Source organism: Papio anubis, chromosome 13 (genome assembly GCF_008728515.1).
Source record: "Papio anubis isolate 15944 chromosome 13, Panubis1.0, whole genome shotgun sequence".
NCBI classification, from domain to species: Eukaryota; Metazoa; Chordata; class Mammalia; order Primates; family Cercopithecidae; genus Papio; species Papio anubis.
In genome coordinates this window covers 44,793,624-44,819,338 of record NC_044988.1, presented here as the reverse complement: position 1 = coordinate 44,819,338, position 25,715 = coordinate 44,793,624, and the positions used below count along the sequence as shown (strand labels likewise).

At 38.8% G+C, this 25,715-nt stretch overlaps 1 protein-coding gene across 6 annotated transcripts in view; it reads right to left on the bottom strand.

Moving 5' to 3' along the window:
• Window positions 1-25,715, bottom strand: part of CCDC171 (coiled-coil domain containing 171) — a 501,053-nt gene that overhangs the window by 347,331 nt on the left and 128,007 nt on the right. For 5 of the 6 annotated variants that reach the window (XM_031654260.1, XM_031654264.1, XM_031654261.1 and 2 more), the window contains 3 exons: window positions 22,393-22,567; window positions 16,102-16,292; window positions 13,379-13,510 (listed from right to left, as the gene is read on the bottom strand). In XM_031654260.1, the coding sequence (XP_031510120.1) occupies window positions 13,379-13,510; window positions 16,102-16,292; window positions 22,393-22,567 (498 nt within the window). Of the gene's footprint in view, window positions 1-13,378; window positions 13,511-16,101; window positions 16,293-20,422; window positions 20,643-22,392; window positions 22,568-25,715 lie in introns of those variants that run through there. The other variant, XM_031654265.1, reaches the window with a different exon arrangement.

Sequence of the window (25,715 nt, the reverse complement as noted above, 5' to 3'; positions counted from 1 at the left end):
TAGAAAAATGCAAATCAAAACCACTTGTTTTTATTAGGCTTTCTTAAATGTATATATACATAACATTTATTTCAATGTTTAATATGAGTGTTTTGGGTCTTTATTTGGAAGTTTAGTGATTTTTTTTTCTACCAGAAATATGCTTCAAGAACTTAACTCATTTATATTAATTAACCTATGCTAAAACTGGTTTCATTCTACGTCATTCACTTAAAGTCACAATTCCAAAGAACCTATGAATGATGTTAAATAAGGACTTCTATTTCATGCCACTAAGACGGTTATCATCAAAAAGACTGATGATAACAGGTGATGGCAAAGATGTAGAGAAACTGGAATTCTCAAACATTACTCATACTGTCATTCAGCAGCATTAGAAAACAGTCCATCAGTTCCTCAAAAAGCTAACCGTAAGATTACTATTTGACCCAGAAATTCTAATACTGCGTATATACCCAAGAGAACAGAAAATCTATGTCAACACAAAAATTTGTATATAGAACCCCCAACAAAATAGTCTACGGCATTTAATAAATCTCAAATAGGCAACAGGGCCTAGGGCCGCCCACCACATCAGCTAAGCATCTACCATCCTGTCACCATTATATAAACCTGCAGAAAAGTGTTAAATACAGAAGTTCAGTCCTCAAACAGATGTTCAGAGGGAAAAACAAACTAGTAAGAAAGGTAAGAACTCCAACTCTTTTTATAAATAGAAGATCAAAATAAAGCCACCAAAGTATCAGGAAATTGCAAAGAATGGCATGGAAACTATGCAAATATGCAAACTATTCAAAAGAAAGAAAGAGAAAAAATAACAAAGGCAGAAATGAACAAAACACACAAAAGACAATGTGCCCAACCAAGAAAATCATCAAAGCTCAAGAACAGGGGCACATTCAACACAAAAGTTAAATTACTTCTAATACTAAAAACATTTGGTAAAACCAGAATTCAAATATGAGATGAAAAGTGAGACTGCAGTTCTATGAGAAGATCATAAGTTAAAAAGAACACCAAGAGGAGACCACTAGTTAAACAGATCTGATTAAACATAGCTAAGCATCTCTCCTAAAATGCCACTTAAATGAAAGTAAAAAATAAAAAAAAATAAAAACAAATGGCAGAAACAATGAATGGTGGAGAAAATGACAGACAACAAAAGATGTCAGAAGCAAATTTGGAAGATAGAAAGCAAACGGACAAGTGATAATGACTTAGGTTTCAGCTTTTTCACCTTTTCTAAATGTGTAAAAAGGGAGAAGCCTAGTAGCAAGCTGATTTACAGCCACAAAAGCTCAGAAATTGGAGGCACAATGTCTTAGTCCATCCAGCCTGCCATAACAAGATACCATAAACTAGGTAGCTTATAAAAAACAGAAATGCATTTCTCACAGTTCTGGAAGATGGAAAATGCAAGATCAAGGTGTTGGCAGATTCAATGTCTGGCAAGAGCCTACTTTCTAGTTTATAGAGGATGCTTTCTAGCTGTGTCCTAACACAGTGGAAGGGAAGAACTCTGGTTCTTCAGTCCCTTATAAAGGCACCAATTCTACTTAAGGTTTCCACCATCATGACCTAATAATCTCCCGAAGACCCCACCTCCTAATACCATTACAACAGTGATTAGGTTTCAACATACAGATTTAGGAGGGACACAAACATTCAGACCCTAGCAAAACAGCTAACTGTGAAGCCAAGCTATATAGTAAAAATGAATACAGGAGCATTGCTGGGAGCCTCTATAACCAGTACTTTATACTCTTGGGTTGCCTCTGCCAGCTCCCTCCCTGAAAAATTCCCCTCCATATCCTGGAAAAAGGGAAGGAGTTTACAAACTAGAGAGATTGATCAAAAGAGGTTCTGAGCATATGAAAAGCAAACACAACTGGAGGTTGGGGTAAGACAGCTTATTAAAAATGAGATTAAGCAAAATCTGCAGAGTGGGCAGTTAGACCTCACAGTGCCCTGAACACTGACTCCTACACTCACAGCAATATAAGGAGAAGACTAAAGATTTCTTTCTAGGAAAACAACCAGGCTAAGAAAAAAGACATCGTAAGGTTCCCCAATTCAATGCAAGGGTTCCATATCCAAAGAGCTTCTTCTCAGCTTTTTAGTGCCTCATTCTTAAATATAAACATAAAGTCTAGAATCACTGGACATTCGAGGAAAGGTTCTTGTATTAGGCTGTTCCCGCATGGCTATAAATACCTGAGCCCGGGTAATTTATAAAGAAAAGGGTTTAATTGGCTCACAGTTCTGCAGACTGTACAGGAAGCATGATGCTGGCATCACTTGGCTTCTGGGGAGGCCTCAGGAAACTTATAATCATGGTAGAAGGTGAAGGGGGAGCAGGCACGTCACATGGCCAGATCAGGAGCAAGACAAAGGAGGCACTACACACTTTTAAATGACCAGATCTTGTGAGAGCTCATTCATTATCATGAGGATAGTACCAAGAGGAATGGTGCTAAGCCATTCATGAGAAATGTGCCCCCAAGATCACCTCCCACCAGGCCCTATTTCCAACACTGGTGATTACATTTCAATATGAGATTTGGGCAGAGACACACATCCAAACTATATCACTTCTCATGTGAAACTCAGAGGCTACTACAAAATGAGGCCAAACACTCATGGAAAATAAAGACCAGGCCAGGCACAGTGGCTCACACCTGTAATCCCAGCACTTTGGGAGGCCAAGGTGGGACAACCACTTGAGTCTAGGAGTTCAAGACCAGACTGGGCAACACAGTGAGACTCTATCTCTACAAAGAATAGAAAAAAGTAGCCAGGTGTGGTGGTGCACATCTGTAGTCCCAGGTACTCGAGAGGCTGAGGTGGGAAGATGGCTTGAGAACAGGAGGTTTAAGCTACAGTGAGCCATGAGTGAGCCATGCATTTCCAGCCTTTGCAGCAGAGCAAGACCCAGTCTCGAAAAGAAGACAAGACCATCAAGGGAGGGGTAGGGGGAAAAGCACCTTCAAAATAAGTATGACTTATACACTCAAAGAGTTAAATTAAGACATTACAAACATGAAACAAGGAGAATATACTAAGAAAGGTATCATCAAATAACAACGATGACCTCTTAGAAATTAAAAACCCAAAAGACGAAATAAAATGTAACAGAAAGGCTGCAATACAAAATTGAGAAAATCTCTCAGAAAATAAGAGTAAAAATATTAAAAGATGGACAATAAAAGAGATAAGCATTATAAGGATGTCAACTTTATGTCAAATTGATATATAAATGCAATCTAATTTTAATCAAAATTACAGCAAGGTCTCTTGATGGAATATAATAAGCCATTTCTCAAACTCACATAGAGAAGTAAAAGGCCAAGAATAACCCCTTCCCCACCCCTAAAAGTAATAAGAATAAAGACAGAGGAACTTTCTCTACCAGATATCAAGACTTTTTCTAAAGGTATAGTGAATAAAACAATTTAGTACTGCTGCAGAAACAAACATGCAAGTGAAACAGAACAGAGTACCCAGGAACAAAGTCTTAGATATGAAAAAACTTGATGTATAATGGAAATGACATTATAAATCAATATGTGGTAAAAGAACAGACAATTGAATAGCTAGTACAGGGACACTTGGCTATCTATTTGGAAAAACAAAATTAGATCCCATCTCATGCTACATACACATTCTCTTTATGACTTTGGGTTATGTAAGACAAAACAATCACTACTATAAAGAAATATACTGATAAACTCAACTACATTAATTTCTAAAACTAGGCCAGGTGTGGTGGCTCACGCCTGTAATCCCAGCACTTTGGAAGGCCAAGGCGGGTGGATCACCTGAGGTCAGGAGTTCAAGACCAGCCTGGCCAACATGGTAAAACCCTGTCTCTACTAAAAACACACAAAAAAAATTAGCTGGGCATGGTGATGGGTGCCTGTAATCCCAGCTCCTCAGGAGACTGACACAGGAGAATCGCTTGAACCTGGGAGGCGGAGGTTGCAGTGAGCCAAGATCACACCACTGCACTCCAGCCTAGGTGATAGAGTGAGACTCCGTGTCCAAAAAAAAAAAAAAAATTAACTGTTCATCATATACAATGTAAACTGCCTCTCTGTCTCTACAAAGAAGAAAAAGATGTTTGCAAAAGGAATATACATAACCAAGGGTTAGTTACCAAATACATTAAAAAAAAAAAAAAACCTTTTTTTTTTTTTTGAGACAGGGTCTCACTCTGTAGCCCAGGCTGTGATCACAGGACAGTACAGCCTTGATCTCCCAGGCTCAAGCAATCCTCTCACCTCAGCCTCCCTAGTAGCTGGGATCACAGGTGTGTGCCACTATGCCTGGTTAATATATACATTTTTTTTTTCATTGAGATAGTGTCTCTGTTGCCCAGGCTGGTCTCGAACTTCTGGGCTCAAGCAATTCTCCCACCTCGGCCTCCTAAAGTGCTGGGATTACAGGCAGGAGCCACCATCCCCAGCCAAAAGCTCCTGTTAAACAGTAAAAATATACCCAAAAATCCAAAAGAAAAAAGGCAAAAAAATATAAACTGGCACTTACAAAAAAGAAATATGAATGGCCAATAAACATAACATGGTCAATGTCAAGGAAGTGGAAATTTAAGCAAGAATGAGATACAATTTCACACATACCCTATTTCAAAAGAAATTAAGTCTGAAAAATACCAAGAGGCTGTGAAGAAGAAGAAATTCTTCTTTGAAATTGTTATACCCACTTAAGAAAACAATTTGGCACATGTTTTATACACACTAAACACATACCCACATAAAAAGATTTAATGTTCATGGAATCACTGTCTGTAATAATTTAAACTTGGAGAGAACTTAAATCTCAATGTCCAGTGTTATGATTTGAATGTTTGTCCCTTCCAAATCTCACATTGAAATGTAATCCCCAATGTGACAGTATTGAGAGGTGGGGCCTTTAAGAGAGGACTGGGTCATGACAGCTCTGCCCTTGTGAATGGGTTAATCCATTCATGGATTAATGGATTAATGGGTTATCATGGGAGTGGAACTGGTGGCTTTACAAGAAGAGACCTGAGCTGGCATGCTCAGCCCACCACCATGCGATGCCCATGCAGCCTTTGACCTCTGCAGAGTTTCCACCAGCAAAAAGGCCTTCGTCAGATGCAGTCCCTTGACATAAGATGTCTCAGTCTCCAGAACTGCAAGAATAAATTCCTTTTCTTTATAAATTAACCAGCTTCATGTATTCTGTTATAAGCAACAGAAAATGGACAAGGCAGTCAGGTACTGAGTAAATTATGGCACATGCACAAGATAAAATACTATACAGCAGTCAAATTGAATGAACAGAAGCTATTTTATTAACTTTAACAAACTTCAAAAATACAAGTAGGCCAGGCATGGTGGCTCACACTTGTAATCCCACCACTTTGAACGGCCAAGGCAGGTGGATCACTTGAGCTCAGGAGTTTGAGAACAGATTGGCCAACATGGCAAAACCCCATCTCTACTAAAAATGCAAAAATCGGCCAGGTGTAGTGGCATGTGCCTGTGGTCTCAGCTACTCAGGAGGCTGAGGTGGGAGGATTGCTTGAGCCCAGGAGGCAGAGGTTGCAGTGAGCCGAGATCGCACCACTGCGCTCCCGCCTGAGTGACAGAGTGAGACCTTGTCTGGGGAAAAAAAAAAAAAAGTGAAAAATATAAGTTGGACAAAGAAGCATCCTGTATAATATTCTAATGTACATCCTAAAACAAAAAATAATACAATGTACTGTCAATGTATACAGACAGAAAATTAAACACCAACTTCCGAATGGTAGTTATTCTTTTGGGGCTGAAGTGGTGGCAGGATGGGGAAGTGATTCAGAATTGTCTTCAATGATACAACAATTTACTGTTTGTTTCCAGTTCAAGTAGACGTAACAAACACTAACATGATCTAGGTGGTGAGTATTTGTTACATTAATGGTATTGCTGGTTATACTGGGCATTGATTATATATAAATCCCTGGGGGGGGTTGTATGTTCAAATATTTGCTTTAAGTTTATGGTTTTATCAATATAAATTCTGAGATGCACTGTAACACACAAGAAAATCCCCAAAAAAATCAAAAAAAATACCTCATGCAATTTACAGAAAAACTTGCCTCCATCCCAAATAAATGTAACTTTAAAATTTCTGTTACAGAACATATTTTCTAATCAAACCAAAAGCTACCTGCATCCTTATTTATGTGTGTGAAATAAAATCATATTAAGGACATTGGAAATTGAGGAAGTTTCTTCTTTTTTCCACTAGAGGGGGATGTTGAACTTAAAATATTTTAAAATGAGGCTTGCTTTTAAACTGACATTTAACATCAAAGGAAACTACATTTGGCTGTTAGAAAATAAACTTGCTTTCTTCCCATATCTTCCAGAAACACAGCCCAAAAAGTATAATTCTTTATATATACTTATATAAACAACATTTCTCAGAATCCAAAATACGGTTCCGTTTCAATTCTGAAGAATTACACTAGTTAGAAAAATATCAGAGCTAAATATACTCCTCTTTTGTAGCTTATAAAATACATCAATATAGCTAACCACAACCTTAATCTATTACAAGATTATCTCCTGAAAGACCCAGAACAAGTTCCTCTTTTCTATGTCCCCAAGGCCAGCAAAGTTATACAAATAAAAAGTGTTTGTTGCTGTAGAGTATAAACTGGTGCTTTGTATAATATGTATCATAATTGTGAACATAAGCTTGTAGATGCAACAATTATATTTCTAGGCATTTACACAGAAGAATCATTTGTATGACTGCTCAAAGATATGGACAAGAATCTTAGTGAATCATTAATTGGAGCTAAAAATTTTTAAAGAAGTAAAATGTACATCAATAAGAGACTGCTGAAATACAATATTCCCTCTTATCTGCAGTTTCATCTTCCCTTTCAGTTCCCCTGAGTCAACCGAGGTCCAAAAATAAGTGAATACAGTACAGTAAGATATTTTGAGTGGGAGAAAGACACATTCACATTACTTTCATTATAGTATCTTGTTATGATTGTTCTATTATTACATTGTTAATCTCTTACTGTGCCTAATTTATAAATTAAAGTTTATCATAGGTATGTGTGTGTATAGAAAAAAACACAGCATATCTGCAGTTTCAGGCATCCACTGGTGTCGTGTAACATATGCCCCACAGGTAAGGGAGAGGCTACAGTATGTTAGGAAAATCCACATGACAGAATGCCACACAAATACTAAAAGAATAAGGTATGAACATCAAAAGATGGATGCAAAGTATTATTAAGGTATATCATTTTATTTATGTAAAAACATAATGCTTCTATATCCTGACATGATGAGTGAAATCAGAGGTGAAAGGGGCAAGACCCTTACTTTCGTGCTTTTAAATTTCCCTAAATTAGGGGATTTATTTTTTTATTTGTTTTTTGACAAGAGTCTCACTCTGTCGCCCAGGCTGGAGTGCAGTGGTGTGACCTCAGCTCACTGCAACCTCCACCTCCTGGGTTCAAGCAATTCTCCTGCCTCAGCCTTCTGAGTAGCTGGGATTACAGGTGCGTGCCACCACGACCAGCTAATTTTTTGGTTTTTGGTTTTTGGTTTTTCAGTAGAGATGGGTTTTCACCGTGTTAGCCAGGATGGTCTCAATCTCCTGACCTCATGATCTGCCTGCCTCAGCCTCCCAAAGCGCTGGGATTACAGGCATGAGCCACTGCGCCCAGACAAATTAGGGGCATTTTTATAACGAAGTTATCAGTGGCAGAGTCCTTTTCTATGCCATTTGTTAATAGAATAGCAGTACATAGTTTTCCAGAAGAAAAGAAATGCTCCTTGCTGCCCTTGATTATTTAAGGTAAACTTTCTTAAGGTGTTTCCCTGTCATACATGTTAACATATGTTAATGTGTTACATAAATAAAATTATAAGCCAGGTGTGGTGGCTCACTCCTGTAATCTCAATACTTTGGGAGACTGAGGCAGAAGGATCACTTGAGCCCAGGAATTCAAGACCAGCCTGGATAACACAGGAAGACCCCCATCTCTACAAAAATTTTAAAATAAGCCAGGCTTCGTGGCACTTGCTTGTGGTCTCAGATACACAGGAGGCTGAGGTAGGGAAAGGCTGCAGTGAGCTGTGATAGTCCCGCTGCACTCCAACCTGGACAACAGAGCGAGACCTTGTCTCAAAAATAGAAAGTAATAAAACAAAATAAAATTATATTCCTAATATTTTGCATCCATCTGTTGATGTTCATATCTTATTTCTGTGTATTTGCATAGTATTCTGTTATATGGATATTCCTAAAAACACTTTCGTTTCACGTAACTTCCTCCAAGTTGTCACTACATCACAATCATACTTACTAGGTCAGCTTTTGATATGTTGCACCCCCATCCCTAGATTGTCTTAAGGCCTCTCAGACCATGCCTACTAAGGCTGGTCTGATAACTTTCTTCACTGCCTCCCTGCTCTTTCTCCTCTTTCTTTAGTTCATGGAATTATTTTCAAGCTACACTTCCCATACCATCACAAACTCCCCCATACTTCAATCACTAGATACATACACCAAACTTAGTCAATGAATAAGGAAAGGATAACTGTATTTCCTGGTTGAGGTATAGAATTTTGGATATGAAATAAATATGAAAACATATATATTCATCTTCTAAATGTTTTCAATCCCACTGATAAAGTATACAGTGAAATTAAAGGGAAAAATGAAAAAGGAGGAACATGATAGTTTAGAAACAAAGCTTTACCATTGCCTATCCCACAACAGAAAAGCTTGTGGCAGGACAAAGATTCCATGACGAAATCGCCATAAGCAATTGCAACAGACGCAAAAATTGACAAATGGGATCTAATTAAAAACTCAAGGGCTTCTGCACAGCAAAATAAACTACCATCAGAGCAAACAGGCCACCTACAAAATGGGAGAAAATTTTTGCAATCTATCCGTCTGACAAAGGTCTAACACCCAGAATCTACAAGGAAATTAAATGAATGTACAAGAAAAAAACAAACCACCCCATCAAAAAGTGGGTAAAGGACATGAACAGACACTTCTCAAAAAAAAGATATTCATGCAGCCAACAAACATGAAAAAAAGCTCAACATCACTGATCATCAGAGAAATGCAAGTCAAAAATCACAATGAGATACCATCTCAGGCCAGTCAGAATGGCAATTATTAAAAAGCCAAGAAACAACAGATGCTGGCGAGGTTGCAGTGAAAGAGGAATGCTTTTACAGTGTTGGTGGGAATGTAAATTAATTCAACCATTGTGGAAGACTGTGTGGCAATTCCTCAAAGACCTAGAACCAGAAATACCATTTGACCCAGCAATCACGTTACTAGGTATATACCCAAAAGAATATAAATCATTCTACTGTAAAGACACATGCACATGTATGTTCACTGCAGCACTATTCACAATAGCAAAGAGACAGAATCAACCCAAACGCCCATCGATGATAGGCTGGATAAAGAAAATGTGCTGTATATACACCATAGAATACTATGCAGCCATAAATGAATGAAATCATGTCTTTTGCAGAGACGGATAGAGCTGGAAGCCATTATCCTCAGCAAACTAAGGCAGGCACAGAAAACCAAACACCCCATGTTCTCACTTGTAAGTGGGAACTGAACAATGAGAACACATGGACACAGGGAGGGGAACAACACACACTGGGGCCTGTCAGGGGTAGAGTGAGGGGAAGGAGAGGATTAGGAAAAATAGCTACGCATGCTGAGCTTAATACATAGGTGATGGGTTGACAGGTGCAACAAACTACCATGGCACATGTGTACCTATGTAACTAACCTGCACATCCTGCACATGTACCCCTAAACTTAAAATAAATCCCAGCACTTTGGGAGGCCGAGGCAGGCGGATCACAAGGTCAGGAGATCGAGACCATCCTGGCTAACACAGTGAAACCCCGTCTCTAATAAAAATACAAAAAAAAATTAGCCAGGCGTGGTGGCGGGTGCCTGTAGTCCCAGCTACTCGGGAGGCTGAGGCAGGAGAATGGCGTGAACCCAGGAGGTGGAGATTGCAGTGAGCCCAGATCATGCCACTGCACTCCAGTCTGGGCGACAGAGCAAGACCCCGTCTCAAAAAATAAATAAATAAAATAAAAATAAATAATTTAAAAATTAAATAAGGCTGGGCAGGATAGCTAACGCCTGTAATCCCAGCACTTTGGGAGGCCAAGGCGGCGGATCACCTGAGGTCAGGAGTTTGAAACCAGCCTTGCCAACATGGCAAAGCCCCTCCCTACTAAAAATACAAAAATTAGCTGGGCGTGGTGGTACATGCCTATAATCCCCGCTACTCAGGAGACTGAGGCAGGAGAATCGCTTGAACCCAGGAGGCAGAGAGTGCAGTGAGCTGAGATCGCATCACTGCACCCCAGCCTGGACTACAGAGAGAGAGACTCTGTATCAAAAGAAATGAGAAACACTATCTTAAAATGACGTAACTTTTTAGATAACACCAATAAGAATTCACTCACGTTAATATTCCAGAGAAGGACACCTCTATTTAGTGCTCCAATCCCCGAGAAAGAAAAAGAACATGGCAGGCCGGGCGCGGTGGCTCAAGCCTGTAATCCCAGCACTTTGGGAGGCCGAGACGGGCGGATCACGAGGTCAGGAGATCGAGACCATCCTGGCTAACACGGTGAAACCCCGTCTCTACTAAAAAATACAAAAAACTAGCCGGGCGAAGTGGCGGGCGCCTGTGGTCCCAGCTACTCGGGAGACTGAAGCAGGAGAATGGCGGGAACCCAGGAGGCGGAGCTTGCAGTGAGCTGAGACCCGGCCACCGCACTCCAGCCTGGGCGACAGAGCCAGACTCAGTCTCAAAAAAAAAAAAAGAAAAAGAACATGGCATAAAATTGAGGTTTTCTTTTTATAGTGGGTCTGAATTCTAAAGCCCAGATGAGAGAAATATTATAACAAGTTTTGTCTATTAAAGATGAGGTTTCACTGAGAAGGTTTAAAAAAAAGGACTTATTTATAAAACTGAATTCTCTTAGAGAGCTACACAAAGAGAACACTATAAGATACTAACACCTAATTATAGTATGTAAAGCTGAACCCATCAACAGCCAAAAGAGAAGAAACGTTCACTCTATCCCTCAGGTTGTTTTTAAAAAACGTTTTTTTTTTAACACAAAGTCACACTAGTTTCTTAAGATTGATTTATGGCCAAGCACGGTGGCTCACGCCTGTAATCCCAGCACTTTGGGAGGCCGAGGTGGGCGGATCACAAGGTCAGGAGATCGAGACCATCCTCGCTAACAGAGTGAAATCCCGTCTCTACTAAAAATACAAAAAAATTAGCCGGGCGTGGTAGCAGGCGCCTGTAGTCCCAGCTACTTGGGAGGCTGAGGCAGGAGAACGGCGTGAACCCGGGAGGCGGAGCTTGCAGTGAGCTGAGACTGCGCCACTGCACTCCAGCCTGGGTGACAAAGGAAGACCCCATCCCAAAAAAAAAAAAGATTGATTTATAAAAGGAAAAGCTATTTTCTTTCACTAACATAAAAAGACAAGAAATTGAGAAACAGAGTTCTAAACATTCTAGTTACAAAATACAGTAAAATTTACCTTACAAAAGCAGCAAAGGAAGATACTATTCATAGTAACCAGGGAGCATATTCTTGCATTTTTCTGTACACATCATAACGAAAGACAAATACCTAATTTTAAATTCTTTTAGTACTTCATATATAAACTTTGGTATAACCACTATGTTTCATTTAGGATTTACAGGACTGATCAAGAAACTAGACCAAAATCACATCATCCACATATTTATACACAGGCCTTTGAATTACATTTTATAAATTCAGACCTCTGGCTGAGTGTTTAGAAATAAAAGGGCTATTTTAATTTACTTTATTTTGCTTGTTTATTCCAAGTAGCTTTAAGACACTTATCAACAGCTTAAATATCATGTGCTCTGCAAAGTCTTCCTCAGTCTCCTAGATAGCTAATCAACTTCTCTTTTGTGGTACTACAGCATTTTATTTAAAATTTTATCACATAATATTTACTCTTTTTACATGTCCCTGCATTGAAATATCTTCCAGGACAGAAACCAGGTCTTAATCAGTTTTATAGCCTCAGAAGCCAGAGCAGTAACTCAGTAAGTACTTAAAGAATGAATGAACGAGCAAATGAACTAATGAACTAATTAACTACACAAACTACAAACAGAATACAAGAGGTCTAAAGTGTGGTTATACTGTTCTTCCAGATTCTACAGAAGAGGTGACTGGGAAGAAAAGCACTGCACAAAGACCAAAGGTTTGGAAAAACTGTGGTTTCATTGGTATTTTCAATACTGACATATACAACAAATTCAGTATTTCCACTGTTCACTACTAGCTTTTACTCTTAAAAAAATTAAGTGGTTTCTATTCTCTGCATATTTTTGGTCAACTTGTATGTTGCAAAGTTGTTTGTGACACACAATTACTCCAAAACGTATTATATGTGGGTATTTTTCATTCTTGTGAAAAATGCATATCTTTGACATCTATATAAAGGTTATTTCAATTTGTCATTTTGTGTAGAAAAATTACATAAAACACATTGTGTTATCACAAAATAATTAGAAGAAGTGATGAAAATATCTTTGAAATTTTAAGTTAGTTGATTCATGGATTTTTTTCTTAAAGAGGATTAACTTCACAAATTTCCTTTAAAACACACGATAACACAATAGTTTGAGTTTCTCCTACCTCTCCTTCAAAATAAATACATATAATCTCCTGAAAAAATGCAAAGTACACTGGAGAATCCAGAGAGCTGTAGTCTTTTCCCACATTAATCATTCGGCCTATAACCTGAGTCAGTAACTTCCAAATCTCCATCTGCTCATGTATAAAGGGGATTAGATGTAATCAGTAATTTTCAAATTGGACTACAGAAGCCTCAGGGATTCTGCATGTTTCAGGGATGGAGGAATACAGGATAATTAAGAATTTGTACTTCTTAAAAAGAGTTCAAAAATTACTACATTATATGATTTGTAAGGATTCTTTAACATCCAGAATGCTATTACTCTATTTCTTTATCCTATTCAAAACAGCTATTAGTCTCACATTTTAAATTGGAAAAATAAAATACCAAATATATATACATCCTTCTTAAAAATCACATAATGTATGCAATGGAAATCACTGTGGTATCTGTTGGTAATAGTTGCCCTATTGTCATGTAATAGCAAATGAAACATGGCCTTCCAGAATCAAAACTAGAAATTATTTTCCCTTTGAGCAAGTCAATTATCCCACTAATGTAATTTTGAATATCACCAGCATTAAAAATATATATTTAAGGAACTGAATTATTATTTTTAAAATACCTGTACTATAAATTGTAATTCTCTTCTTTCTGCTTCCCATTGTTCTTCTTGTAATCTAAACTCCTCCAACGCTGTCTCCCTGATATGAGACTCCATCTCATTCTTCTCCTGTTGATGTTTTTCCAATGCTTCCTTTACATAAATAAAATTTTGCTTTACTATTAGATCAATAAAAGTTATCTTTCTTCCTTCATCCCCAGTTTAAATGTACAAAGAGGCTCTCCTTACCTATAGATGTTAAAACTCATCATAATTCATGTTAAAATCATTAATAAGGCCGGGCGCGGTGGCTCAAGCCTGTAATCCCAGCACTTTGGGAGGCTGAGACGGGCGGATCATGAGGTCAGGAGATCGAGACCATCCTGGCTAACACGGTGAAACCCCGTCTCTACTTAAAAAATACAAAAAAAAAACTAGCCAGGCGAGGTGGCGGGCACCTGTAGTCCCAGCTACTCGGGAGGCTGAGGCAGGAGAATGGCGTAAACCCAGGAGGCGGAGGCTGCAGTGAGCTGAGACCCGGCCACTGCACTCCAGCCTGAGCGACAGAGCGAGACTCCGTCTCAAAAAAAAAATAAAAAAATCATTAATAAAACTATAATTTGATCATCAGAATGTAGATCTGAGTAAGAAGCTATGGTTATTTAAACAACAGGTTATACCTTGTTTATATAGGCATATATTTACCTATTACCTATATATAAGTACATATAAGCAACAGGCTGTATATACCTGTTTATATAGGCATATATTTTTCTGAAAAATGTAACTTCAGAGGTTTGAACAAAATATCAATATATGATATCATGATATCATATGATAGATATAAACAAAGTAAATTCCATTTAATATGGAAATAGCTACCTGTGATCAAAATGTCTGGATGATCCCTGATAATTTATATATAAATTTGACACAGAACAATGTATTTCCAAAGGCGAAAAAGGGGCGAAGAAAAGAATTTTGTGCAACAAATTAGGATAAGGAAACTCTAGAATGTTAAAAATGTGAAAAGCAAAAAACAAAAAATTTAAGTACGGGCTGTAATTTCTAGTTCTATAGATAAACAATACTTGAAAAAAAACATTTCCTTTTGGGTTTTCCAAGGTGTACTACATTTGCAAGATCTAATTTGGTTCAATATCCTAAAAACATAAAATGCAATTTGCTGAGAAGCCCAATTTTCTAACTACAGGGTTTAAAATCGAGTTCCCATTAACAGAAAAAAAAGTCTATGGTTTACAAGCATGAGAAAGAAAGTCTCTCATGTCCATATAATGGGAGCAGGGATCTGTCTAACAAATATTACCCTCCTGACTTATAGAAAGCTTTCATAAAGAGCCTGGAGGCGTTTTTCCCCCCAAGGGCTAAATAGTGACTCAAATTCAACTCCAAACTGTCCCACGGGTCTCTGTGCAGATTAGTTTAAAGCCAATAGCCTAAAATCAAAGCACAGTTCTCCTAAGTAGCTAACTGAGATCAGATCAAAATCTTCTACCTTGAGGTGCAAGCTGATTGGCTGAAGAAATGCTACCACCATCACCCTCCTCTCCACATAACTCCAAAACATGGTATGTGGGGAAGGTTATACAGGCCCATCCAAGGACTTGTAATATCAACTACCACCAAAACCTCCCCCATTCACACACTAATGGAGCCCTTCTGCATGCCAGCCAGTGTTCCAGGGTCTAGCAATACAGTAGTAAACAAAAGAGACAAACTATGACCACTGATGTGGAAGAAATCAAAAGTAAATTTGCTGACAATGACAACATCTGGGAACGACTGTGCAAAAACTTTTACAGTTTGTAAATGCTGTTGTATAATTAACTTTTAGTAAAGACACATTTCCAGAATTCAAAAAAGCCATTTACACCAATGGTAAAGGTAGAACATTTTTATCACAGTTTTTTTTTTTCTTTGTTTTGTTTTGTTTGTTTTTTAGGGGGAGACAGGGTCTCACTATATTGTTCAGGCTGGAGTACAGTGGCTATTCATAGGCCCAATCATGGTACACTGTGGCCTCAAATTCCTGGCCTCAAGTGATCCTCCCACCTCCAACCTCCCTACTAGCTGGAACTACAGGCATGTACCACCATACCTGGGTTTGTCATGTAATTTTTTTTTTTCATTTAAACTGTTACTTCAAAAAAAATGGCAAATATAGACAACTCAAAATCTACCTTTTAAGTCACTGGCAACTTCAACCTTATACCACTTTTACTTTAGGGAGTAAAAAGGGAACAAAAAAATGAGGGAATAAATAGCTCACAATTTTAGTAAAAGTTAAATATGTTACATATCATGTCTATACAGAACATGCTCTATATAGATAATGAAGCTCATATAAACATACAAATATTTTTCTATATTTATTGTATATTCAGACCAAAATCCAGTGCCCATGTTTCTAAAATTTCAAATTTTCATGTCGCTACACAAAACGCTGTAGATTCTTACCTTCTTACAATACGCCCATATAAGTGCTTTGTTGGCTTTTAACGTTTGATTAGTGACCACAAACCATTTTTCACCCCAAAAAGTATACCTATTAATATACTAAGAAAGCGATCAGCAAAAATGCCCCTAAAAAAGAAAAAATGGGAGGGAGGAAGGAAGGAGGAAGGAAAAAGGAAGAAAGGAAATCCAGTGTAACTTCAAGTAATGTACAACACATCTCGGTGAATATTACATATAGGAAAATTCCTTTATAAAAACTATTTTACCTGTAGAGTTTTCTCTAGTCTGCTTTTTTCTTTCATAAGTAAATCATATTCTCGATTGCAATTTTGGATCATATTGTCTCTTTCCTCCAAATCATGTTCAAACCTTCTGCATTCTTCTTTCCATTTTTGCTGAGAAGTCTGAAATGCTTCCTCAATTTCATTTGTCTTTGCTTGCAGTTCTGAATTTTGTGCTATTAAGAATAGAATAACAGGTACATTTACAACCATGAATTAAACAAGAAGGAGCCCCAAAACCTAGGCATTGGAGTTGACATCATTTACAGCATGATCTTAGGATAAAACAATTAACCTTTCCATTACAGTAAACTCTTGAAAACCTTTCCAGTCCAGTAAACTCTTGAAAAGTTCACAGTCTCTAAACCAATCTATTCTACAATTTTTCAATCTCTTCTTCCCCTTCAGACAATGATGATTTTGCTATGAAACAGTGTGACATATTTCTGATGGCATATCCAAGTTTAGGTGCACTTCTAGCACCGGCTGCAACTCTATTGGTTTTTGTCCTTTTCAAGAAAACAAACCAGCTGAGTGTGGTGGAGCACACCTGTAATCCCAGCTACTCTGAAGGCTGAGGTGGGAGGATCACTTGGGCCTAGGAGTTAGGAGACCTCCTCTCAGATTTTTAAAAAAAAAAAAGAAAAGAAAAGAAAAAGGAGAAGAAGAAGAAAGAAAAATCAATTTTTAAGACTGCAATATATAGGGCAAGTTTTTAAAAACAGTAGATTACAAATTTTGATATTTGACTATTGACAACAAACTAGTTGTGGCACATCTTACACAAGCGTCACAAAGCTGAGGCTGGAAACCACTGCCCCAGCCCTTAGAACTGTAGCTATTTACTTTGCCAGATTTCGGTGCAACTCACCTCTTACCCTATTACCTCAACAATAACCAACACCTATCAACACACTACCACTGCTGCTCTGTTTCAGCACCTAGAAAAGAAGGAAATGCTTCCAGGTCTGGCTCTATCACCTGCCACCTGATTAAACCTCTGTGATTCTCTGAGTCTCACTAGGAATAAGAATGTCCCTAGTTAAGTTTTTGTGAAGATAAAATGAGGAAATGTTTATAAAAACGTGTTAAAAAACGTAGCCACAGCTACATTACCAGTAGTATTTCTAAATTATATTTACTTGCATTATGAATGAATCATATATTCAAAACATTCAAAATACAAAGGTATAAAAGGAGCAAAAGGAAATACATTAAAAGTCCCCCTCCCATTCAGCTGCCATCTCCAGAAGACATTCTTCCATGGTCTTTCATCCAGCATTGCAGGAAAGTAGTTTGAGGCCATTTTGACTCCTGATCCTTTGCATTTGATCTTTTTCTTTTCTCTTGAAAGCTTTAGAATCTTCTCTTTGTCTTTATTTTTCTGAAATTTCGTAATGCTATGCCTTCAGTAGGTCTACTTCTTTCCATACGGTAAATATTCGATAGGCTCTTTCAATCTGGAAATTCATATCCTTTAGTTCTGAGATGTTATCTTGAGTAATTTCATTGATGATTTATCATACATTTTTGTTTTCTCTCTTACCTCTTTCACTATTCCCTATTATTCAAATTGGTTCTCAAATTTTTTCATCTCTTCTCTCCTATTTTTCTACCTCTGTCTTTTTAATTTCTGGGAGGTTTCTTCCATCTTCATCTTCCATTGCTTCTAGGGACATTTTTCATTTCTGCCTTCACATTTTTAATTTGTTAATTTTTTTCAAGCCAAACTGTATCCAACTTTATTAACTATATTTTTCACAAACAATAATGGTATTGCAGGCAGGTATTTCAGTTAACAGTATACAACTTTTAAACTCCCTCCCCTTCAAAGGACTACCAAAATCAGAAAGCCACTATAAACCCATTACTGGGTATATACCCAAAGGATTATAAATCATGCTGCTATAAAGACACATGCACACGTATGTTTACTGCGGCACTATTCACAATAGCAAAGACTTGGAATCAACCCAAATGTCCATCAGTGACAGACTGGATTAAGAAAATGTGGCACATATACACCATGGAATACTATGCAGCCATAAAAAAGGATGAGTTTGTGTCCTTTGTAGGGACATGGATGCAGCTGGAAACCATTCATTCTTAGCAAACTATCACAAGAACAGAAAACCAAACACCGCATGTTCTCACTCATAGGTGGGAACTGAACAATGAGATCATTTGGACTCGGGAAGTGGAACATCACACACCGGGGCCTATCACCGGGAGGGGGGAGGGACTGCATTGGGAGTTATACCTGATGTAAATGACGAGTTGATGGGTGCTGACGAGTTGATGGGTGCAGCACAGCAACATGGCACAAGTATACATATGTAACAAACCTGCACGTTATGCACATGTACCCTAGAACTTAAAGTATAATAATAATAATAAATTAATTTTAAAAAAAAAACCCAATGAAGTCCTCATTTGATGTTCTGAACAGGGAAAGTTTAGAGTGGGGGTTGACATTTCACATTAACATGTTGTTTAACAACTTTTCACCAGCCGACTCTGACTTTTAGGAAGTGAAATGAAAATGGCAGAATTTATCTAAAGATCTACGATCTAAAAACAGAAGCGCTGCTATTTTGAGGCATGCCATCTCAGTGGTGTCACTGGAAAGTCCACATTGCCTGATACACTGACAACCAATTACCGGGAGTCAATCCCAAGAGATGTCTGGGCTTAAGGGAGTTAAGTCTATGCTGAAGGTGGAAGGGAGAAGAGGACATAAAAACAAATTTGTTTTTCCACACTACAAGGTGTTTGTGCCAAGGTGGCTATGTGTATCAACATCAGGGAATCTCTCCTCCTGGCAGCCAAGAGGAAGTCTCTCAAAACTAGAAGGGAAAGGTGTTTTCCCCACATCAATACACTTCGGAGACATTCTATTAGTAACACAAGTCCCTTCCTCAAAAAACGACGTGTTCTGTGGGGCAACAACATAGCTTTAAATAAAAAAATACAACAAAGCCTGCATTTTCATAAAACTTGGTTGAAAAATATTTCAAACTGTATAGTCACCAAAAGTACACAGTTATCAAAAATGCACACATTTCACTTGGCATCTCCAGCACCCTGAGCTTTCTATGCCTGGTCTGTTTTGGCATCTCCATTTCCTGCAGGATTCTTCCCCTCCTTGTAAGTGTCAGCTTTTCTCTTTGGGTACCTTTTCTCCCTTCTTTGCAGGGTAAAAGAAGACTTTTTAGGCTTGGGCTCTGGCTGTGAAGGAGCAGGTTTAGCAGACAACCTTGCAGATCTTCTCTGTAGCTTGGCTTTATCTCCTGTAGCATCCTCTTCAGACTTTCTCTTGGGCATGGTGGCGATGCCGGTAAGACGTAGCACCAGATGCAGAGATATAACGGGCGTGTGGGCTTTGGTCAGTCCGAGAGTCCTTCTTGCCTCTTCTTCACACTGCTTCCATATTTTCAATTTCTTTTTTTTTTTTTTTTTTTTTTTTGAGACAGTGTCTCACTCTGTCACCCAGGCTGGAGTAGAGTGGCACAATCTCAGCTCACTGCAACCTCTGCCACCCAGATTCAAGCGATTCTCCCGCCTCAGTCTCCCAAGTAGCTGGGATTACAGGCACTTGCCATCGTGCCCAGCTAATTTTTGTATTTTTAGTAGAGACAGGGTTTCACCATGTCGGTCAGGCTGGTCTTGAACTCCTGACCTTGTGATCCACCCGCCTCAGCCTCCCAAACTGCTGGGATTACAGGCGTGAGCCACCGCGCCTGGCCTCATATTTTTAATTTCTAAGAGCTTTCATTTTTTATAACATCTGGTTCTTACTTTATAGATGAAATACATTCTTTCAGTTCTGAAGAAATTAATGCTACTTGTTTTAAATGTTCTCCCTGCAGAGCCTCTGTTTCTTCTAAGTTGATTTCTTCTCTCCATTTTAGAGGGTTTCCTCATATATCTGATAACTTGGTTGTCTACTCTCATTAAAAATGAGAAACTAGGCCAGGCACGGTGGTTCACGCCTGTAATCCTAGCACTTTGGGAGGCCAAGGCGGGTGGATCACTTGGGGTCAGGAGTTCAAGACCAGCCTGGCCAACATGGTGAAACCCCGTCTCTACTAAAATACAAAAATTAGCTGGGCGTGGTGGTGTATGCCTGTAATCCCAGCTACTCGGAAGGCTTAGGAAGGAGAATCCATTGAACTCGGGAGGCAGAGGTTGCAGTGAGCCAAGATCACGCCACTGTACTCCAGTCTGTGAGTGAGACTCCCTCTCAAAAAAAAAAAAAAAGTGAGAAACTATAAATGTAGTACAGTTTATACATTAATATACCCACCACCTAGAATCTGAGCTTCAAGGTAGAAGTTAACAACTTTCATCTTCACTGGAGAAGGATCTGGATGGCTCATTTATTGGGAAACCTCCAACATCAGTATCATTAGGTTTTTCCTCCTGGCTTTGTATTAGTCCATTTTTTTTTTTACAAAGACATACCCTACACTAGGCAATTTAAAGAAAGAGGTTTATTGGACTTGCAGTTTCATGTGGCTGGGGAGGCCTCACAATCATGGCAGAAGGCAAGGAGAAGCAAGTCATATCTTATGTGCATGGCAGCAGGCAAAAAGAGAGCTTGTGTAGAGAAACACCCATTTTTAAAACCATCAGATCTCGTGAGACCCACATCACAAGAACAGCATGGGAAAGACCCGCCCCGATGATTCAATCATCTCCCACTGGGTCCCTCCCATAACACGTGGGAATTATAAGAGCTACAAGATGAGATTTGGGAGGGGACACACAGCCAAACTATATCAGCTTGGTCAGGTGATACACAGAAGAGTCCTCCAACATCTGGCATAGAGTGTAGAAATGCAAGTGTTAGCTTTTGGGGAAGTCAACATACAAAGGAAGTTGGGGGCTGAGCATGGTGGCTCATACGTGTAATCCCAGCACTTTGGGAGGCCAAGGTGGGAGGATTGCTTGTGGCCAAGGGTTTGACACCAGCCTGGTCAACATGGCAAGACCTAGTCTCTACCAAAAAGAAAAATTTTAATTAGTCAAGTGTGGTGGCATACACCTATAGTCCTAGCTACTCAGGAGGCTGAGGTGGGAGGATGGCTTAAGCCCAGGAGTTCAAGGCTGCACTGAGCTATGATCACACCACTGCCCTCCAGCCTGGGCAACAAAGTGAGACTCTATCTCTAAAAAATAATAAAAATTAATTAATTAAAGGGAAGCTGGAAGGAATGGCTCCTCAATATTCAGCATTCAGAATCTTCCTGGTTTTGCCAGTCAAAAGACTCTCTATTTTGCCATCTCCAGGGATTAAACCTCTTGATTTCCACTAGTAATTCTTAAGTAATCTCAGAATAGCATGCTCTTGGAAGGAAATCTAAGGACCCATCTGCCTCTCAAACGGCTTTCATCTAAACCTCCTTATTTTACTCACTACTGCTACTCCCATACATAATTCCAATGGTATCTGGTGCTTTCAGTTTATAAGCCTTTTGACTAAGAATTTCTCTTTCAGCTTTCCCCACTCTGGACTTAGGATTTTAATGTCTCTCTGACTCAGTTATTCCTCATCCATTCGCTTTCTAGCTTCCAAAATTTTCTCCCTTGTCACACCCCCTATTCTCTCCATTGCTATGGGATTATCTCATAACTGCATTAGGTTTTTTATACTACCCTCAACACTTCATTACAAAAATTTTAAAAACAGAGAAAGTTGAAAGTATTGTGCAGTGAACATCCATATATCCACAACCTGGACTCTAGGATTGTTAACATTTTGCCTTATTTGCTTTATCAGATATTCATTCATCCATCAATGTTTGCATTCATTTATCCACCCATCAGTCCATCATATATTTTATGCACTTCAAAGCAAGTTGCAAACATCAGTACATTTCACTCCTAAATAGTTCAGCATGTATATCATTAATTAGAATTTAGTATAGTTTAGTATAGAGCCTGGAATACATGTTTAAGACAAACAAACAAAAATCCCTTTGTGATTGTTGGTTATTCATGGAAGAAGTGCTTCTAAAAAGTGACTAACAGAATTTTGAACTCCTTTTTCCACATATGCACAGCATAAAAATATTAATGTAAAGTAGATAAATGTTCACAAAAATTGCCAGAAGACTTTTTATATGTACCCAGCTAAGTCTGTACATCAAAAGTCAGTCAATGAATCAAAACCTTACCTCTGACCCTACATGGGATATACACACAACAGTGAGGAGTAATATACGACAATCAGGTTACAACCCTAAACATGGGAAGAAATAGAAACAGTCTTACCACAGAGCTTTTCTTGGATCCTATGTGCCTCGGCTAATCTTTCTTCAGCAGCCCGTCTTCCAAGACCAGCTTCCTTTCTAGCAACAGCTAGGTCATATTCCAGACTTTGTCGCAATGCTTCCCCCTTTTCAACCTCGGACCGTAGCTTGGCAATCTGGCTCTCATAGCTTGCCAGCTAAAAACAAATTCCTGACATCAACATGTGTCCAAAGATTATGAGAGCATACAGTCAAACATTTAAGTTTCTTAGAGAAACTTGTTTCCATAATATATACAAGGCAAAAATTCATAAATGTGTATGTTCTGAATCACTAGAAAGGAAGCACTGTCTTACAAAATGACACTCATTATGTTTTTTACTTTAGAGAATCCACTAGAGGAAAAAAAACAAAAAAAGTCTTACAAGAACTTTTTATAAAATTAAAGATAAATTACACGTTTTAATCAGAAATAGTCACACCTTGGCCCGGCATGGTGGCTCACTCCTGTAATCCCAGCACTTTGGGAGGCCAAGGCAAGAGGATCACTTAAGCCCAGAAGTTCAAGACCAGCCAGGGCCACAGGGGGTGAAAAATGCACGATACATACTAAGCACTTAAAAATTCATTCTTTCCTTTCCTCCTTCTATTCCCTAAATGAAACCAATAAATAAATTGCATCAAAGTAGTTTAATATTGTCTGTATTATTCTCTTGATTATGATATCACTGATCATAAAGTAATAAAAGTGCCAGTTTTGCAGGGATTTAAATGAACGAATATCGAATTTGTGATCCTTCTGAAGTAGCATGACAGAAGGTCAGAGACAACTGGCTTTTCAATAGGCTTGATCAATGAGAGGCACATGTGGAGTGACTGACAGCAGGGGAAGTGAAAATGCCAAGATACTTCTGCCTTTCTAGATCTACCTCGAGTAGTTATCCCTCTCTTGTCTGTGGCTGCAAATCCTTACGGACAACCCCTCCCTCCATGGGCCTTGCTTTGTCCAGTTCTAGCTCTAATCAACCTTGGGAATAGAAGCAGTTCTTAATGTTGTTGGGTTGTCTTAATCTCCTCTAGTTGTCTTTTCCACTTTTCTAGTACCTGTGTAACCAATACCCGCTACCAATGTCCCTTTGTTGTAAGACTTAGAATGGTTTCTGTTTTCCTAACTGAATACCCAGTAATATTGCTCAATCAGAAATTGTCTCAAGGTTTATAATATTGAGCGTCTAACATATTTAAGCGTGAACAGTGAAAGCCTCTTTGCAGGTAGAAATGGGACTCTAGTGATCTAGAGCATACAGTGGGATCACAGTTCTTTAAATTACGGTGTGCAGTTGTTTAGGATGAAGTGCCAGTTGAAAACAAGCCTTTGGAAAATGAAGTAATGAATGCACTTAACTATGATGCCAGTATTGATTTACTATAAGACCTGAGGGGTAGAAAGGCTAAATTTCACTATACTAGAGAATTTACAAAAACAAAATGATAATCTCAGAGCTTTAGAATCTCAGTTCAAGACAGTCAGAAAACCAGAGTTTTTATGGTGACTTTAAAATAATTGCTTATTTAGTATAGCCCCAGGGCAGATAAGGTTATGAACAAACCTGAAAATCTAATTATGGGAAATGCAAAATTACAAGTTCAGTGAAGAGTTTCACCAAGTTTCTACTGTTAAGATGGTATCAGCTGGATATTAAGTAGGAAGAACATAGGATGAGGACTTTCAGAATTGAACAAACCTAAAAACTATGAACTCTCAAATCCCCCCTGAACATTCCTTACCAAAAAAAAAGGAGCCTCTCCTATCTGACTGAAGTAACCAGCTTTTCCTTGCTGAAAGATTTAGTAACGACCACACCTGAAGCAGCTGCCTTGCAGGAGTATTTGTAAGAGCCACCTACATTGCTCTGTTCACCACAGATTGACTCAGATCTCAGTATGCTACAGAAGGAAAAATGCAGTCTGCTCCAGGAGGAAATAGCTTATATAGCAGAAGAACTGAAAGCTCTTGCTAATCTAGTTTTCACAGGAACTTGGAGAACATGTACAAGATCGATTTCGTAAGTTAACTCTAACAGTTCTGCTTGGATGGTTGACTGAAAATTGAATTCGACATCGGCCTACAATCATTTCATAAGGTCAAAATATCAGTACTTTCCTGGCATAATACAGACTTAAGAACATGGGAGTGGTTTTGTGCAAACCAAAGCCTCCCCTTTCCTTGACTACATCGTCTTCGAGAGCACAAAGTACATTACTTAAAATTAAAATGCTGGCCAGGTGCGGTAGATCGCTCCTGCAATCCCAGCACTTTGAGAGGCTGGTAAGAGAGGGTTGCTTGAGGATAGGAGTTTGAGACCAACCTGAGCAACAGAGCAAGACCCCGTGTCTACAAATAATAATAATAATAATAATAAATTAGCCAGCCGTGATGGCACACACCTATAGTCCTAGTTACTTGGGAGGCTGTAGCATAAAATCACTTAAGCCCAGGAGTTCCAGGCTGTAGGGAGCTATGATCACATCACTGCATGCAACCCTGGGCAACAAAGCAAGACCCTGTCCCTAAAAGAAAAGATTTAAAACAACAAATATACATACATGTATACATACACATACACACACACACACACAATAACTGAAATATGATACACGATATACAGCTACAATTTTTTTTTTTTTTTAAGACAGAGTCTTGCTCTGTCATCCAAGCTGGAGTACAGTGGCATGATCTCGGCTCACTGCAACCTTGGCCTCCCAGGTTCAACTGATTCTCCCACCTCAGCCACCCAAGTAGCTGGGAGTATAGGCGTGCACCACCACGCCCAGCTAATTTTTGTAGTTTTAGTAGAGACAGGATTTCACCATGTTGACCAGGCTGGTCTCGAACTCCTGACTTCAAGTGATTCACCCACCTCAGCCTCCTCAAGCGCTGGGATTATAGGCGTGAGCCATGGCACCCATCCTGTAGCTGTAATTTCTAAAATTTGGTATGCATCTGTGATTTCTGTTGATGATACTCAAAAGTATTGCTAACACTACTATGACTTGTTAAAAGGAGGACTGGCTGGGTCAAGCCCTTCAGAACGGAAGGAAATGCTTAATATCAGTTAGAGGTTAATAAAAATAAAATTATAAGCTTTCCCCATCTAAGTTCACAGATTCCCTGATTTCTCTTTTTGAGGACTCCAGCTTAAGAATCCCTGCTCTTAAGAGTACTGGCTGGGTCAGACAGTATCTTCAGGCCATAAAGCCTACCGATTAGTCCTAAGTTTCCAGTATTTTTTGGCTAAAAGAAGTTATGTCAGCCAGGTACAGTGGCTCACACCTGTTGTCCCA